Source organism: Poecilia formosa, unplaced genomic scaffold (genome assembly GCF_000485575.1).
Source record: "Poecilia formosa unplaced genomic scaffold, Poecilia_formosa-5.1.2 Scaffold28, whole genome shotgun sequence".
Taxonomy (NCBI): domain Eukaryota; kingdom Metazoa; phylum Chordata; class Actinopteri; order Cyprinodontiformes; family Poeciliidae; genus Poecilia; species Poecilia formosa.
Window position 1 is genome coordinate 161,600 of NW_006799967.1, and position 17,409 is coordinate 179,008.

General features: G+C 41.4%; 2 protein-coding genes across 3 annotated transcripts in view; both read left to right on the forward strand.

Annotated features, from left to right (window-relative positions):
* The first annotated feature begins 78 nt into the window (after positions 1 to 78).
* Positions 79 to 14,146, forward strand: dmgdh (dimethylglycine dehydrogenase). Its single transcript, XM_007548771.2, has 16 exons — positions 79 to 433; positions 681 to 849; positions 2,565 to 2,663; positions 2,749 to 2,913; positions 3,813 to 4,017; positions 7,761 to 8,009; positions 8,103 to 8,301; positions 8,862 to 9,031; positions 9,113 to 9,266; positions 9,716 to 9,881; positions 9,977 to 10,107; positions 11,645 to 11,862; positions 11,980 to 12,137; positions 12,520 to 12,579; positions 12,667 to 12,801; positions 13,476 to 14,146. The coding sequence occupies exons 1-16, from the start codon at positions 312 to 314 to the stop codon at positions 13,686 to 13,688; spliced, it is 2,613 nt and encodes an 870-aa protein (XP_007548833.1). The 5' UTR covers positions 79 to 311; the 3' UTR covers positions 13,689 to 14,146.
* Positions 14,147 to 14,740: 594 nt separating this feature from the next.
* Positions 14,741 to 17,409, forward strand: part of arsb (arylsulfatase B) — an 18,878-nt gene continuing 16,209 nt past the window's right edge. Inside the window, exons 1-2 of one of the 2 annotated variants that reach the window (XM_016669826.1) lie at positions 14,741 to 15,288; positions 16,042 to 16,228. In XM_016669826.1, the coding sequence (XP_016525312.1) occupies positions 15,016 to 15,288; positions 16,042 to 16,228 (460 nt within the window). In that variant the 5' untranslated portion in view covers positions 14,741 to 15,015. The remainder of the gene's footprint in view (positions 15,289 to 16,041; positions 16,229 to 17,409) is intronic. The other variant, XM_007548772.2, reaches the window with a different exon arrangement.

Consider the following 17,409-nt stretch of genomic DNA (forward strand, 5'->3'; position numbering starts at 1 on the left):
AGAGAGAGAGAGAGAGAGAGAGAGAGAGAGAGAGAGAGAGAGAGATCACTTTAGGCTAAAAAAAAAAAAACTTATGCCAGGTGACGATACTTTTGTGACCGATATCCGGATCTTCGGCGTACAAACAGTTAACTCCGTGTAAACTTCGCCGCTATCTTGCCTTCGGACCTGTGGGCGGATCCAAAAGGCGTCCTGTCAGTGTAAAAGTGGGATATTTGTAACTTACTCGGGGCAGCACCAGGGTCCAAACAGAGGCGGGGTTGACCGTGCTGTCTGCTCGGTTAGTTTTCTGTCAGTCTGTTAGCGCAGAAATGTCTCGGATATTAAACCTCATTAGCATTCAGCTGCGCAAAGACTTCAGTGCGTGTGGAGGGATTCCACGGCTCCCCGCGAGGACCATCTGCTGCACCGCAAGAAAACATGGAGAAGAAGGGTGAGACGAATCCGCCTCTCTGGACTACGTGGACCAAACACTTTTAAGTCAAACCGGAATTACTTTGCTTATGTCATAATAAACGTGTAGCTTGCACGTAAACACGCAAAGCTAAATCTCATGCAACAAATGTCTATCAAACAGTTAAAACTAAACTTCTCCAGCTGAAGCAAGCAGCACCTGCTTCTGCTGCTGCTGCTGCTGCTGCATCTGTTCACCCACAATCTATTCCCTGCAACTTTTACAGTGATGCCGCTTCAGCTTTGGGGAAGCGCTGGAAGGACACCGCGGACACCGTCATCATTGGCGGAGGATGTGTGGGGGCCAGTCTGGCCTATCACCTGGCCAAAGGCGGCGTGAAGGATGTGGTGCTGCTGGAGAAGTCTGAGCTGACGGCGGGCTCCACCTGGCACGCTGTACGTCCACTCTTAGTACCAAATGATTTATTCTTAAAGGAGGCAGGCTGCTGGCACATTCAGGAAGATGACAGATGGGATGGTTTGTGGTGAGAAGCATTATCATGGGAGCTGTATGCTGTCACAGCAGGGCCGGTCCGAGGTTTAATGGGGCCCTGAACAGGATTTGATTCCGGACCCTTCTGAACGACCACCAACCACAATGTTATATATATATATATAATATATATATATATATATATATATATATATTTTATAAAGTTTTTGAGCCTTTTTTAATTTTATCTGCTCGACAATAAACTAAGAAATGGCAAATCTGTTGGATTTGTTAGATTTTTCTTAAAAACGGATCATTGGAGATACAAAACATAAAGGTTTTGCAGGATTGCATTAGTGTAAGATAGGACTGTACAGTTTCTAATTGTTTTAGGCTGATTCTTTCTTTGTTTTTTTTTTATTTGTTCTGCTAGATTTGCTTTTGAGTAAAAATCAGCCAATAATTGCAGTTCCAGTTAATCCAAATTTAAGATGAATGCAAAAACTTTAATAAATGAGAATCCTTTGTTTTTGCTTAATAGTTCTGAAATACAGACCCGATCGTTAGTGGTTTGGGTTTGTTAGCCTATGTCTGCATAGGCTAACAATAGGCCCAATTTTTTGCTGAAAGTTTATTTTTTTGTGTGTGTATGGTCATACATACTGCTAATTAAAAGCAGTCACAATCAGACTGAATGGTTTTGAGAGATTTTTTTGAGAGGTGAAATAATCAGCATTGGGCCGTTCAGACTGCCATGAAAAAATCTTACATGGGCAAAAAATTGGGGTTTAGGTTGCATGCGCCTGCTGTGTGTGCATGCAACCTTAGAAATGTAGCGATTCACGCAGAGTTTATGATTTCTTTTATTTAATGCTGCTTCAGAGCTGAAGCTGTCGGTTGTTCTTCCTCGACAGCCTGTTGAAGTGAGCGTCTGTTCAGCAGCTGCTCTTAATGTGAATCTGCAGTTATAACTTTCACACCAAACAGCTGCTGTGCTATAGGTTTTCAAATCATTCGAGTTCCTGACCCACTTTAGAGCTGCCACTGCACCCATATTCACTTACAAGCTTTCACTACGTTTTGACTGCCATGGGCCCTTGTGGGGCTTTCAAAAAAGTACAGACATTGTGCCAAAAAATTCAAATATCACAAAAAAGTACATTTAATTTTGGAATTCATTTCAAAAGGTGAAACGTCTATGTCATATGGCACTGTATGTGTATACGGCACATACTCTCATTGACTCTCATTGAAATTGATCTGCATCAATGTTAGACCATTAGAAATGATCTTTCATACATAAATGTTACGTCATAACTTATGCCATCATTTGAAAAGCTGCTGACTTGACATCAGCCCAGCAGACAGTCAGTGACAGTCTCCAGTAGGAGGGAGGGCCACGCCATTGCCAACAAAGATGGCTGTTCTGCTGTATCCAAGCATTTTAGGGGAAAGTTAAGTGGAAGGATTCTGAAGCAAAGCCACTTTAAGAGACTGCGTGAGTCCTAGAAGAGCGACTTTAACTTAGACTATATTTGCAACATCTTGGATAAATAGAGGTTTTTCCTGATAAATGGATTTTTTGTGGCTTTTGCATTAATACAGTTGCCTTCCGAGGTATGTGATATTCCTAGTTTAAAACGGATAGGAATTATCAGCTTTTGTGTCTGCATTTCAGGCGGGTCTGACGACTTATTACCATCCAGGCATCAACCTGAAGAAAGTCCACTTTGACAGCATCAAACTCTATGAGACCCTGGAGGCGGAAACGGGACAGGTGACGCGCCCCTCCATCGTTTTGATCGTTCATGTTTTGAAACGTTGCGCTTACGTCTCGTGTTTTCTGCCGTCTCTCCCTGCAGGCTGTGGGCTTCCACCAGCCTGGCAGCGTCCGCATCGCCTCCACGGCGGCCCGCGTGGACGAGATGAAGTACCAGATGACTCGGACGCACTGGCACGTGACACCGCAGTACTTCATCGGACCAGAAAAAGTCCACGAACTTTTCCCCCTGCTCAACATCGACAAGGTTTGTATGAGTTGGCGCCAGATCACAATGTGATGAAGTCGACTTTGGAGATTTTCTTTCAGTCTGTGTCCGTTCTTTTCTACGGATCGTGATGTTGACCATCATCTTTACACTCGCTTTCCATGTTACCCATAGGATCATGCAGATGCAATGCAAGAACTCAACTCCTGTAACACAAATTGATTGAATTTGAATGTTGTATTTTTCATAAAGTTTACAAAGTCACCAGAAAGTATTCACACCCCTCTCTTTTTCTACATCTAATTTTAACTTACAGACTTCTTTTTCTAATTTAAGTATAGCTTACTATTAAACATCTACACAAAATGGTCAGTAATGACAAAATATGAATGATTTTGAGATGTTTTAGTACATTTTTGAAAAAGAATTGCCAACATTCAAACTGGAGTTGGTGCAAAAGTATTCACACCTGCATCTTTGTAGTTTTTTGAAGCATCTTGGTGCGTTTTTGTTTTTTTAAATCTATGCTTTAATTGGAACAAACACCAACTTATAGACTTCTTTGAAAAAGTAAAAAGGCTAAATCAAAGGTGTTAAACGTACAGCTGCAGTTATCGGCCGACCCTGGTAGATTTGTGTCAAACGCCTTAAGATAAAGTAATCTTTTATTCAAGGATCATTATCTTAAAATAAAAATGTTGGGGAAAACCTTCTTTTAATTTGAATAGAAAATATTTGTTTTTAATACAATTCCTGATGGCTGACTTATCGGAAGGTTTTTAAGACAAATGTAACTGCGGCATATTTTGAGTTACTTCTTTCTTAGTTGTTCTGAATGTCCAGGAACCGGTATTTAATATTTCACGATTCCTTGTTTCCTTGGGATTTAAATAATTTTCTAGTAAAGTTTTACATTTAAGGTGGCTTTATCCTCGTAGGTGCTGGCGGGTCTTTATACGCCCGGAGACGGCCACATCGACCCGTACTCTCTGACCATGGCTCTGGCTGCGGGAGCTCGCATGTACGGGGCCCAGATCTACAACCCGGCTCCGGTCACCGGGCTCGACCCCACAGCAGACGGGAAGTGGGACGTCCAGACTCCTCACGGGACCATTCGTGCAAATCGCATCGTGAACACAGCAGGTTTGTGCATGCCGATGTCGATAATGAGGATTTTGGAAATAACTGGTATTCTTTATGGATCAGCTAACACCGGAAGGCGCGCTAGACTTTTATGTTTCTGTCATTTTGACTGGAGGTGTCCAAAAAAAATAAATAAATAAAAATCTGTCACGTTCTGTTTTTACCAGTCAGTTTTTAAATATTGATGTTCGGTTTCATTTTAATCGATATTCGACAAGTTGAACAGAGAATCCAGATGTCATCGCAGAGCAAGCAGATGAACATGTGTAACTTTTTCTTTGCTGTGTCAAAAACCAACAATAAGTTGAAAATGTCTGAGCATCTGCACCAACATAGCCAGGGGCGTGAACTGCAATCTGTCAAAATGACGGGCGGCTTTCACGTTTTTCAGGTTTTTTTCTTTCCTTTCTTTTTTTTTTGTCTTAAAAAACCCCTCCAAAAAAAAAACAAAAACGGTCAAATATGGAAAATTGCCGTTAACGCGAGCCCTGGTTGACTGGGACATAGATCCGTTATGTTTATGGAGGTGTGGGATCGTGTGAAGACACAAAAGTGGCACTTTCAATTAGCTCAAATATTGTGAGCCAACCAATCAGAACCTTGCAAGGACATGACATCGTTATCTGGGCATTCCCACGCTTAAAAAAGTTGTTAAAAACATCATTTCTTAGATTGGTCAGGTATTCTGGTATCTAGCAACTGGCCTAAAACCAAGGGGGAAAAAAATCGCTCCTGTGTTATTCTTTCAAACAAAACAGCACTAAAACTCATTTGAAAAGCAGATGGAGCGTTCCTGCAGCAGCGCTAACACAGCAGAGCATCTTATCTGAAAACTCTCCACAGCAGGAGAACTTTGCCCACTCAGACCACAGCTTGCAGAGTTTATACAAGACAACTTTGAGTTTAAACTGGGCCAGACCAGTTCTGGGGAGATCTTGTTTACAGCGTTTCATTTCGTCCCTCCTACCGCTGCGTGTTTTTTCAGCTCTGATTCAGGAATTTAGCTTCAGTTGGTTAACCCCCCTTCGGTGCTTTTCTTCCCAGAGGAAGGTGTTGTGTAACTGAGCTGTATTTAGGCCGTGCAACTTTTTGATTAGTCATCTATTTTTTTTTCTAAAGGCAGTGTGGTGAGATATGGCAAATCAGCAGCACATGGAAAATTATAACGCAGCAACAATAGAACGCATATTGTGAGGATCTGTTGAAGTTTAGCAGCCAATACAGAAAAGCCAGCTGATCCCATTACAGCCAATCATGAAGCAGCAGAACGTGCACACCTCCTCACATTTTTTTTAATTTTTTGCAGCTGGATTTTTACATACATTACATTTTTTTCTTTTTTAATTAAGCTCAAACTGCTTTAATTCATATTTTTGGTCTAACATTGTTTGCATGCTGTTTTTGTGTGTGTGTGTGTGGTGCAGGGCTGGTTTTATGAAATACGTCAAACTCGCTCTGACTTTGATCCTCATTGTTCTTCCACTCAGCGTGGATTTCCATAGATTGAAAACAGATACAGCTGCTTCCTGGGCAGCAGAAAACCTTGTGAAAAATCTGCCAGCTTAGTCTTTTTAGTTTTAATTAGATTTTTTTCAAACATCTATGAAGGCTGAGAACATCTCCAGAAACATAATAGGCTTTAGCTCTTTTTAAAATGCATTGTGGGTAGAGTTGAGATGAAAAGCACAGGAAGCTTTTTTTTTTTTTTTTATCTTGCATAACGTGTAATAAATTTCATGTCCCTCACCTCTATGTCTAGATTCCCTTCATAGGCCCCTGAGATATGCACACCAGGGCCTCTTCCTTGGTTTAGATCCATAAATAGAAAACTACAAACATGCTAGCAGAGATGGGTTTACAGCAGTCGTCATGGTGATGTTATGCATAATTTTTGATCATTGTATCAGTTTTGCCAGAATTAAAACTGTCTTCTTTCTAAGAAGGGAGCCGTCAACATGGAAAGCTCTGTACTGTTTCCTGCCAGTTTCCCTTGCGAGCAAAATAAAAAAAATAATAATAATTTGCCTTAATCTACTCAGCTGGTACTGTAAGAATACTGTAGTTACTGACTTCAAGAAATACGGTGCGTTTTGTTTCCCTCCAAAGTCGGAACTCGAAGCTCGGTTCGGCGTCACATCCGAGGGGACAGCATTCCAGGTGACGGGATCAGAGAATTCGGAATTCCAACATGGCGACCAGAGGTCACGCTAGACTTTTTTGTTGTCCATCATTTTGACGGACAGCATAAAAAAAAATCCATCATGTACTGTTTTTACACGTCAAATTATAATCATATTAACATATTAACAAATTTTTCAGCCGTTGGAAAAACAAAAAAACGATCTAATACAGAAAATATGTTGTTAACGCGACACCTGACGGCAACAGGAATTACAAACATTGTTTGGAGCGGTACTTCCCATATTCAAACACAACTTTTAAATCCCAGCTGGTGCCTTGGTATGGCCATGGCTGCATTATGAATACATCTTATGTAACTGTTTACATCCGCCGCTGCCATCATTTTTAATGATGCGCTTATTCTTATTTAATGGATACATCGCAATTGCGAAATGGTGTTTCTTCGACATCAGCAGAGTATCGACAAAGATTTGCGCTCATCTGTAATGGAAACGCTGCTCCTGTTTGGAGTTTTCCAGCAGGTTCTGGTACCCACAAAAGTCCAAAACCATCCAGGCTGTGTTAGACAAGCCAACCATGAAACTCACTGCAAATTATGTTAAGGAGTTTCAGCTGATGGAATGAGGGCCTGCGGAAAACTTGTTCAACTGAGCATCTTGTGTCCTTTCAGCAATGCCTAATTTCCTGTGACATTTTAAGCACACTGATTTGATTACTAAAAGTCTAAACTCATACATAGAGAGAGATTAACACTGAGAAAGCCAGGCTTGTTTTGAGTGTTATTTTAGGTGAATGTGTTGATGCTCATTATGCAATGAATTAGCCCTGTGTGCAGGTTTTTGGTAAACAGCCTTCAGTCCAGTTGAGCTGGTCGGAAATAAAAGCACACATTGAGGGCGTCTTAAAAAGCATTTGTTTAAAAAAAAAATGCAGATATGATTATTTTTTTTTGTGATTGAACATATGTTAGCGGTGCTTCAACAGGCTTCAGCTGCACTCTTCTGGTCTGGCAATTTGACCTGGACTTCATTCACGGCACTAACAAACTCCAGAAACCCAGTTTATTTGTTTTGTAGCAGTTAATTTTTAAGCTGAGTCATACTGTACTTCACGTGTAATCACTGACAGCTCCTGCTTGCTTTATTTTTTCCTCCTTGTAAGTGGTCGGTGCAGTTTCCATCAATAAATGCATTTATTAAATGTCCAGATTTTTCCATCTCTGTGTCATCTGCCGTCTAACTACATTGTCAGATTTTTTTTAGACACATACAAAGCTTTATTTCAGGTTTTAATTGTATTTTATGAACTAAATTGATGTTAACCATATCTTCAGAAGTTGTATTTCTTGCTGAGAGTTGGCTGGAAACATTGCCGATGAGAGAAGAGGAGAGCGTAGCGAAAACACTGACAACGCAGATAAGAGAATAAATCCAAATGTCATTAAAAAGTTAATTCATTTCAATAATTTAACTAAACTCATTTTATGGAAACCATTTCACACAAAGCTCATTTTAATGATTATGGCTTGCAGATTTGGAACATTTTAACAGCTTCAAATACATAAAAGTGTACTTCCTGTCACGCTGTTTACGTCTTAAAAGGATTCTGGGCGCGTGAAGTGGGCCAGATGATTGGTTTCCAACACCCCACCATCCCTGTGCATCACCAGTACGTGGTGACGGCAACGGTACCAGAGGTGAAGGCTCTGAAGAAGGAGCTGGCCGTCATCAGGGACCTGGAGGGCTCCTACTATCTGCGCCAGGAGAGAGACGGGCTGCTGTTTGGTCCGTATGAGAAGATGGAGAAAATGGTTCTTCAGGACTCCTGGGTTAGAGATGGAGTCCCGCCAGGTCCGCATCCCACCCATCACCCATATCTTAATTCAATAATGACTTATTTTTGTCGGCGGGTTTGATTTTAACTTAATGTTCTTATTGCTGCAGGTTTTGGGAAGGAGCTGTTTGAGTCGGACCTCGACAGAATAATGGAGCACGTAGAGATGGCCATGGACATGGTTCCCGTGCTGAAGAAGGCCGACATCATAAATGTTGTGTCTGGACCGATCACATACACCCCAGACCTGCTGCCCATGGTTGGACCACATCAGGGCTTCCGCAACTACTGGACCGCCATTGGTTTTGGGTGCGTGTTGAAGATTTGGGGCTTATTTAACTGAGAGGTGCAAAAAACTAAAAAATTCAGCAGGAGATAAAGGAAATTGGAGGCAACTGTATGAAAACAACACGAGTCACGATTATATTAAATTTGCTTTATATACCGGCTTGAATATATATATATATATATTTTTTTTTTCTAATAATTGGTTTATGGATTTTGCACAAAACGTGCAAAATCCACATTTTGCAAGTTTTGTGTTTCTATTTGGGTCTCAACAGCTTCTTAAAACACCTGGTTGGTTGTACAGGAGGCTCCACGTCTGCTTTTCAAAGATGCACAGTTGTATAATTGTGCATCTCTTTGCAGCCATTTTCACATGCGCACGTAAACGTTGAATTGGGGCCGGGGTGGGCTTGGCCAGCAGCAACCTATTTGGATTTAAAGTGACAAGAGGCCCTAAAACAGTTCAATCGAAACAGACAGAACTGACCAGACTAAAAATATTTAAGAAAAGAATACAGTTCTTGTACTTGTGGAAAAACTGATTGACTCCAGCAACTGAACTTTGATCTTTGCTTGTGAAGGTATGGAGTTATCCACGCCGGCGGCATCGGTAAGTTCCTGAGCGACTGGATTAGGAACGGTGAGCCTCCTTACGACCTGATTGAATGCGATCCCAACCGATACGGCAAATGGACGGACGTACCTTTCATGTGCGCCAAAGCGAGGGAGTCTTATGGCTTCAACAACGTGGGTAAGTGGAAAACAAAAAGTATTGCACTGTTTAGCTTTGTTGTAGAACAGTTATTAAGGACATAGCTTTTGGGTTTTCCAGTCGGTTACCCCAAAGAGGAGCGGTTTGGCGGCCGGCCAACCTCCAGGACGAGTGGCGTTTATGAGCTGCTGAAGGACAAATGCTCCATGGGTTTTCACGCCGGCTGGGAGCAACCGCACTGGTTCTACAAACCTGGAGATGACACCGGATACAAGTATGGCGTTTCCTTACACCTGCGATTTTCCTGTGACCTGAATACAACAAAACCCTCATGTTTGGGTTATTTGGCTTTTTGTTAACCATTTTCAACAGCTAACACCATTTGTTGTCTTCAGGGAAAATCGTGACATTGTCTAGTCTCTCCAGGAAGTTGTGATGTTGCCATCTCAAGTTTTAATACACTTTCACTTATTCGCAAATTTTGCTTCAACTTGCAATTTTCAGTCATCTGCAAATCTGTTCAGTAATATCATCATTCTCCTTCCGCTTACCTGTCGTCCTTTTTTTGCCACTAGTAACATCCGAGTGTTGATCACATAACTCGTGCGATGCGAAAGAAGCGTTTCCATTTAGAAAATTTCAAAAACTTATTTTCAAAATATCAAGTTGCACAATTTTACGATTAACGGAAACGCAGCTACTGACTTTTTGTGCTCCCCTCAGGCCCAGCTTCAGACGCACCAACTGGTTCGGACCCGTCGGGAGAGAGTGCAGACTGGTGATGGAGAAGGTGGGCGTGATCGACCTCACGCCTTTCGGGAAGTTCATCGTGAAAGGGAAGGACTCGCTCAAGTTGCTCGACCGCCTGTTTGCCAACACCCTGCCAAAGGTAGAGCACGAGCGTAGCCTGTTGCAAAAAGTCACCCAGCTGGTGATTCCACTGTCAGACTAATAGTGTGTTTCCCAACGCACCGTCTGTCCCAGGTCGGCCAGACTAACATCAGCCACATGCTGACGCCTGCTGGGAGAGTTTTTGCCGAGGTCACCATCACCCAGCTGACGCCGGGAGAGTTCCTGCTCGTCACAGGCTCAGGGTCTGAACTGCATGACCTCAGGTGAGAAACACCCAGACGATCTGGAAAGCAGAAGCTGCTGCTGCGTACTGGGACTGGACGACATGCCTGAAAAACGTTTCATATCAGTCCATATCAATAATTACTATATTTTTGGTTTTAAATATCTAAAATACTGCCGTGATCCTTCCAGTTTTATCTGCAATTTTCTCTCCATCTGTCAGACTCATTTTCTCTTTTCACTCCACGCCGTTGTTTTTTTTAAATTATTCTCAATTTTAAGCAGTTGTGAGGCACGATGGCGAAACTACATAAGTTACTCAACAGGTTGTTGCTAGGTAACCACAGAGTGAGTGAGTTAGTTGATGTCGCCCACCTAGCTTAGCTGACTGTGAGAGGTTGAGTGGTCCAAGCCCTTTTTCTGCCTACATCCCCCAGAATGCTGTGCAGGTCTGGATCAATGAAATTCAGTGAAATTGTACTTAGTCACACTTCAGAGAACTTTGTAGCTGCCGGCCATCTTGGTAGGCTGTTGCTAAGGAGTTGGTATGACAACACTAAACAAGCCACAAGCTTAGAACTAGCTCTCGCCTCATCCCTGTCTAACTTATAAACAACATAAGAACATTGCAACTACTACTCGATTATGAGTTGAGTGCTCTGCCCACCTCTGTGTAATATTAGCAACATCAGCTGAGCAAATGAAGTTTTTATCTATAAGTGAAGACGGACATGCAGCCTACTTTTCTGCCAGTCAGTTTCTCTTTTGTTCTTTTAAATGAAGTTTCTTCCTTTGTGAAAGAAAGAAACTATCTAAACAGTCAAACTTGTTTTTGCTGTGAGCAAGAAAAAAAAAAAAAACAGAATCCCTTTTTTCTACCAGGGGTCAGGGGAGGCACAGAAATAGGTAGGGGAAGGAGGATATGCCTGGACCTTTTAACCATGTCCTTTGTTTCGTACTAAACAGTCAAATTCATTTTTGCCGTAAGCATGTGAAAAATACTGTAGCTTTTCCAGCAACTGGTGCAGCAACAAGTGGGGGAGGGGTTGTGCAATCAAACTTTGTTTCCAAGTGAAGTAGAATGTGTCGTTGTTGTAAACAAGTGAAAAGAATTGATTTTGTTTTTCAATAATTTTAGTTTTTTTGAAAGATAACACTTTAGAAGCAGAAACTCGTCTCGTGCCCGTCCTCTACTCGGTGTTCGCAGAAACCTTTCAGCTCTCAGCAGCTAAAGCTCAAGCCTTGCCGGATAACTTCTCTCACAGTCTTTTTTCCTAACCGCTGAAATTTAAAACCTCCCAGCAGCTGTCGGTACTACACTCCTCCTTTTGCTCCAGTTGGAAGCTGCAGCCTATTAAGACATTCCTACCCACTCCACTTTCACGACGCAGGGAAACATTAGCGGCTACGCAGCGACCTCCACTGCACGCAGTGGAGGTGCATGGCTCATGGTGGCAGCCTTGTATTCAAAGATCCATATTTTTCCCTGGAAAAAAAAAAGTTTTAATATGCAAAATGTTTTTCTTTGTTTTTTTTTGAAAAGTTTGTTTTCCTGTTTTTGGTGTGAACTGGGCTCAGGTGGATGGAAGCAGAAGCTGCAGAGGGCAGATACGACGTGGACATCAGGAACGTGACGGACGACGTCGGCGTGCTGGGAATTGCGGGACCGAATTCCCGGAAAGTTCTCCAGAAGCTGACAGACGAGGACATGAGCGACGGCGGGTTCAAGTTTCTACACTGCAGGAACATTCAGCTGGCTGGCGTCCCGGTCAGGGCCATCAGGATCTCCTACACCGGTAGGGGACACACTTCATTTTATTAATTCGTTAAAACGAAGTACGGTCACAGGAATCCACACTCTACTGTTCCAGAGTTCGGAGCTGCTTCTGGATGTTCTGTGTCTCCATGTGTAGGTGAGCTGGGCTGGGAGCTGTACATGGACCAGAAGAACTTGGCGGCGGTGTACCAGGCCATGATGGCAGCGGGAAAAGACGAGGGCATTGACAATTTCGGCACCTACGCCATGGCCTCGCTCAGACTGGAGAAGGGCTTCAGGGGCTGGGGGGCAGAGGTGCACAAACTGACACAACAGAGGAACGTCACCAAACTCACACTGCAGGGAAAGTTACCATTTCACGACCCCTGCACATTTATATGTATATATATATATATATATATATATATATATATATATTCTACCACATTCCATGCAGTTATTCAGTTTACTGATAGTCTGTGTTGAGAAATACTGATCATTTCCAGATCATTTTGTTATCTTTTCAGTTAAGACTACAAAGTTAAAGTCTTCTCTCAATGGACAAATTGTCATTTCTAAATCTTTGCTGTGTTTCCTGTGTTGCTTTCAATGCCAGAAAATGTGAGATTGTTTTACAAAGTGCTGTATATTGCACATGTTTTGCTCTTTTATGAATAAAAACATTTTGTCTTTTCAGATGAACTGTGACACGAATCCTCTGGAAGCTGGGCTGGACTATTTCATTAAGCTGAACAAGGTAAGTGCGGTCGTTTTAAGTGGGAAAGGCGTTTGTATTTAAGCATCTATCTACATGACTTGCGGCAAATCTTTGGTCTGCGAACAGCCGGCCGACTTTATCGGCAAAGCAGCGCTTCAGGAGATCAAAGCCAAAGGCCTGAAGAGGAAACTGTCCTACCTCTCTGTGAGGACGGACGACGTCGACCCGGAAGGCAACGAGACCATCTGGTTCAACGGCAAGGTAAGAAACGATGAGATCACAAACGGCTCGATGTAATATTATGTAATAAAGCCACCATATGTAATAGTGTAATGAAATCGGGCTTCAAAATGCAATAAGACATGAAAACTGCATGATGTAGTAACTGATAAAAACGTAGCAAAATCCTTGAACCCATTTTGTAATACTTCCTGCCACATTATGTAATAAAGTTATTACATTTTTTGCAGATTATTACAAAATGCAGAAGTAGTGCGTTTTAAGTAACTTGTCCTGTATTCTACTAAAAAACTATGTCATGTTAGAGAGATGAACAAGACTGTGAATAACATTTAAACTATGTATCCATTATGATGGTGAAGATAGGACGACGGCTTTCTGTGTAGACAGAAAAATAAAGAGGAGTACATTTCTGCCAAGAAAAAAGTCTTTGAGTTTGAAAAGTAAGAAAATTGCTAGAATAAAAAAGTCAGACATTTTCAAATTAATTTAAGAAATTTTCAACAAAAACCTTGGAAATTTCTGAGTTTGTAAAGTAAGAAGAAAAATTGCTAGAAAAACACTAGAATTTTGAGATTAATCTCAGAAATTTGCTAGAATTCCACAGTGTGTGTGTGTGAGGGGGGAGTTTTTATTATTGCTCATTAATTTTCCTTATTTGAGGTCCAGTAAACTGAACTCCTCTTCCTCCTCAGGTGGTGGGCAACACCACGTCCGGAGCCTACAGCTACAGCAGCCAGCAGAGCCTGGCGTTCGGCTACCTGCCCCTGGAGCTGTGCTCCGTGGGCCAGCAGGTGGAGGTGGAGCTGCTGGGGAAGAAGAACCCCGCCACGGTGATCCAGGAGCCCCTTGTCCTCACCGAGCCCACGCGGACCCGGCTCGCTAAGAAAGGAAAGGCTAAAGCGTAAGCAGCCTTTGACATCAAAGACCGGTAAAAAAAAAAATCCTGCTGTGAATGAAAGACAAGAATGAAGGGAGGAAAAAATAAATAAATACATGTGGTCCACATGTTGAACTGTTTGCAGAGCAGGGGACATTTTAGATAAAAACAAACAAAAAAGAAAAACCTCCTGTGTCCTGACAAGATGAAGGAAACAAATTGTTTGGATGCCATGTGACGTCTTCCACAATGTGTGTGTGTGTGTGTGTGTGTGTGTGTGTGTGTGTGTGTGTGTGTGAGGGAGGAGTAATTACCTTTTTTCTGATTCCATAAAAGGAAGATCAATGTTTACAGGTCAGATGTTCCCGTGTGATAACTGGAAAAGTGTATGGAAGAAGAAAAGCTGTTTCCACAAATGTAAAAAGGTATATTGTTTTGTAAATCATTTTTTGTGTGACTAATGCAATTAAAATTGTGTAAATAGTACGTTGTCAGTGTCCCGTTCAGTTCTGATTTGTAGTCCTTAAGCTATCAACTATACTGTTTAATTACATAGCACATGACCCATATGAAACTTACGATATTTTAGAATATTGTTTAAAATAATCATAAAAAATTGAATTTACCAGGCCAAAATGTGCCACTATGGTGTAATTAAATAAATATGTCACAATTTAAATCAAACTGGAAATGTATACATTCAGAAAGTAATTGTATCTATTATAATGTCAGAAGCCCAATACTGTAATCTAATCTATTAAATACATAAATAGTTATGTATTTTATGAATCGAAGACTTTATGTAAAGCCTTCCATTTATAAGAATGTCTGTTGTCAGTATCTGGTGATAACAGTAATAATACCATTACTAAGATGATAACAGCAATAATAATTACTGCAGTAATTATTATTACTGTAATACTACTAATAATAATAATTACTACTACCATTATTATTATTATTATAGTCTAAAATGAAAACAGCAACATCTTGTATCATATTCCTATTCATCATTGCTACAAACTAGACTTCCGCGTACAATGTGACGCTGTTTCTTTTCCGCCTTCTCATTGGCTGCCGCAGCCAAGGCAGTGTTTTTAATTTGCGGAACTGGAATAATGAGCTGTGCGTGTTGACTAAAGAGAGGGTTGTGACTGCTAACGCTGTAGGTATATTTACACACAGTAGTGTTAAACTTTGACAACAACAAAAAAATGGACTCACTTCCTGTTTTTTTGTATTAAAACACTGCTCCGTCTCGCCGGAACGGCTACTTCAGCTTGTTTCCTTCCCCGAAAACGGCCGCAGGAACTTCCTTGTTTACACTTAAAAGCAGCGTCGCTGCTGAGCTAAAAATGACGCGGGACGGTAAAAGTCAGGCGGCTTTCTGGTTCCTCGCTGCGGGGCTCCTGTCTGTCTTTACCGGGCTGGTTTCAGCAGTTCGGCCGCCTCACATCGTTTTTATCCTGGCCGATGACTTGGGCTGGTACGATGTGGGCTATCACAGCTCAGAAATCAGGACGCCAAACCTGGACAAACTGTCGGCTCAGGGGGTCCGCCTGGAGAACTACTACGTCCAGCCGGTGTGTACCCCATCCAGGAACCAGCTCATGACCGGGAGGTACCAGGTGAGACCCGAGTAGAGGCACGCAAGGACAGTTCTGCCATTTTACACCCAGAAGCGAACAAATCTCAGATATGCACAACAAAACAATTAGTTTATTTATATGGAGCTAGATTAGGGCCATCATGCAATCTGATACCATTAGACTAAAACCTTCAAAAATGGTTTTTGCTGAATTGTTATTGTTGAACAAATGTCTTTCTTGTGTTTTATTAAAACTAAGAAATTACCAACTAAAAACAGTTGTCCTAATCTAAATATACTTTCAGCAATTAGTTCTACATCAAACAATTTTCTGAATGAAAAATATTTTTTGCTTGACATTTACCAAATAAAACCCTAAATTTAAACATGCTGAATTTTTGACCTACTCAAAAGAAAACACTGTATGTTATTGTAAAATATAAACTTAAACTGAGTTTTTAAGTTTTATGTTTCTGGTGTTGAAATAGTCAGAGTAATTTAAAAATATATATGTATGAGGAAGTGTTGCCTTTACTGTCATTTTAACCATCCAAGTAGGAAAAAAATGATTAAAGTGATTAATGATGATTAAAGTGCTTAAGTCGAGATGTAAGAGTTATAGATGTAGTTTAAGGAAAGGAAGCAATGTTGACATTCATTTTGCAACTTTTTTTTTTTTTTTTTGCTTCATTTCTACAACAGGCTGCCAGTTCCCTCTTTGCTAGTTTTGCAAGTAGTCTTTTCCCTTTTTCCATCCGTTTCCTAACAGTCCGGTTACCTTCAACCCCCTCAGATCCACACAGGCATGCAGCACCAGATCATCTGGCCCTGCCAGCCATATTGTGTCCCTCTGGATGAGAAACTGCTGCCTCAGCTGCTGAAGGAGGCTGGCTATGGCACGCACATGGTGGGCAAGTGGCACCTGGGCATGTACAAGAAGGACTGCCTGCCCACACGCCGCGGCTTCGACACATACTTTGGTTTGTATTAAATAATAGAAATCCTACATGGGATTTTTACGGAATAAAGACAATATTTAATATTTTTAGATCAGCTTTCATGTATGAATTGAAGAAATAAAAGAAAAAAAGCAGGCTCCAGTTCATGGCGGAAAAATATTTATGGGACAATTGTCCAGTGAGAGAAACAATGGCATCAGAAAGCAGTGATTGAACAAATTAGCATGCTAACCCAGGGTCTTAAAGCACTCTGGTCAGATCCTTTGTACTTGGAATTCAACATGGTTGAGACAGACCTCTTAAAAATTTGTAATTGCACACTTTATGTGAGGGGACCTATACGACAATTGTGTAAAAGGAAGCTGGAAACAGTTGTAAGTCTCACTTTTTTCCTTTTTTCGACACATATCTCTCAAAGGAGCTGGCCCATGGCTGGTGATGGGGAAGATTGGGATTCTTTGCTTATGGTTCATACACAAAGATGTTAAAATTGTCAGCCGGTTTTCAAAATCAGAGAGGATGATAAAAAAAACCCCAACAATTATTCAGTGTCCTTATGGTTTGAGATGTGTCCACTTTCCTGTTGATTCAAATGGTGGAAATACTTTCCCAGCTTGCATCGAAGACAAAAACAATTACAAATGCATTGTATATTGGTTGTGCAGTAGCATATGGGTAACAAATGGGGGTTATTCTGAGACTCAAGTGTGTGACTTAGGCTGTACCTTTGTATTAAAGGATCTAAAACTGTTTGTTACAGAAATAAGTATATTGTCTAGACCAGTGGTTCTTAACCTGGGTTCGATGAGTCGGTCTCAGGGGTTCGGCGGAGCCTCTGCCGCGGAGGTAAAGACACAGTCGTGATGACGCCCCGCTTTGCCATCACTTGCTGCAGAGGATCATGTTGCATGGCTGAGCCAATCAGAGCTGCGGAGGAGCACTGATTGAAGGAGTTTCACTCTCAGCATGGATTTGAACTTGTGTCTTTAATTACTTCAGCAAAACTCATCATTTTTACCAAATAGACCCTTTTCACATGACGTCACACAACCTCCGTTTTGGCTCGAAGCTGTGTATCCTTAGTTCCGGTGTACATAGTAAGTAACGATAAAGTTGTCTATTTCATATATAAAATGGACACATATATATCTATATATATCTATATATAGACATATATATAGAAAGAGAGATTTAGATATATA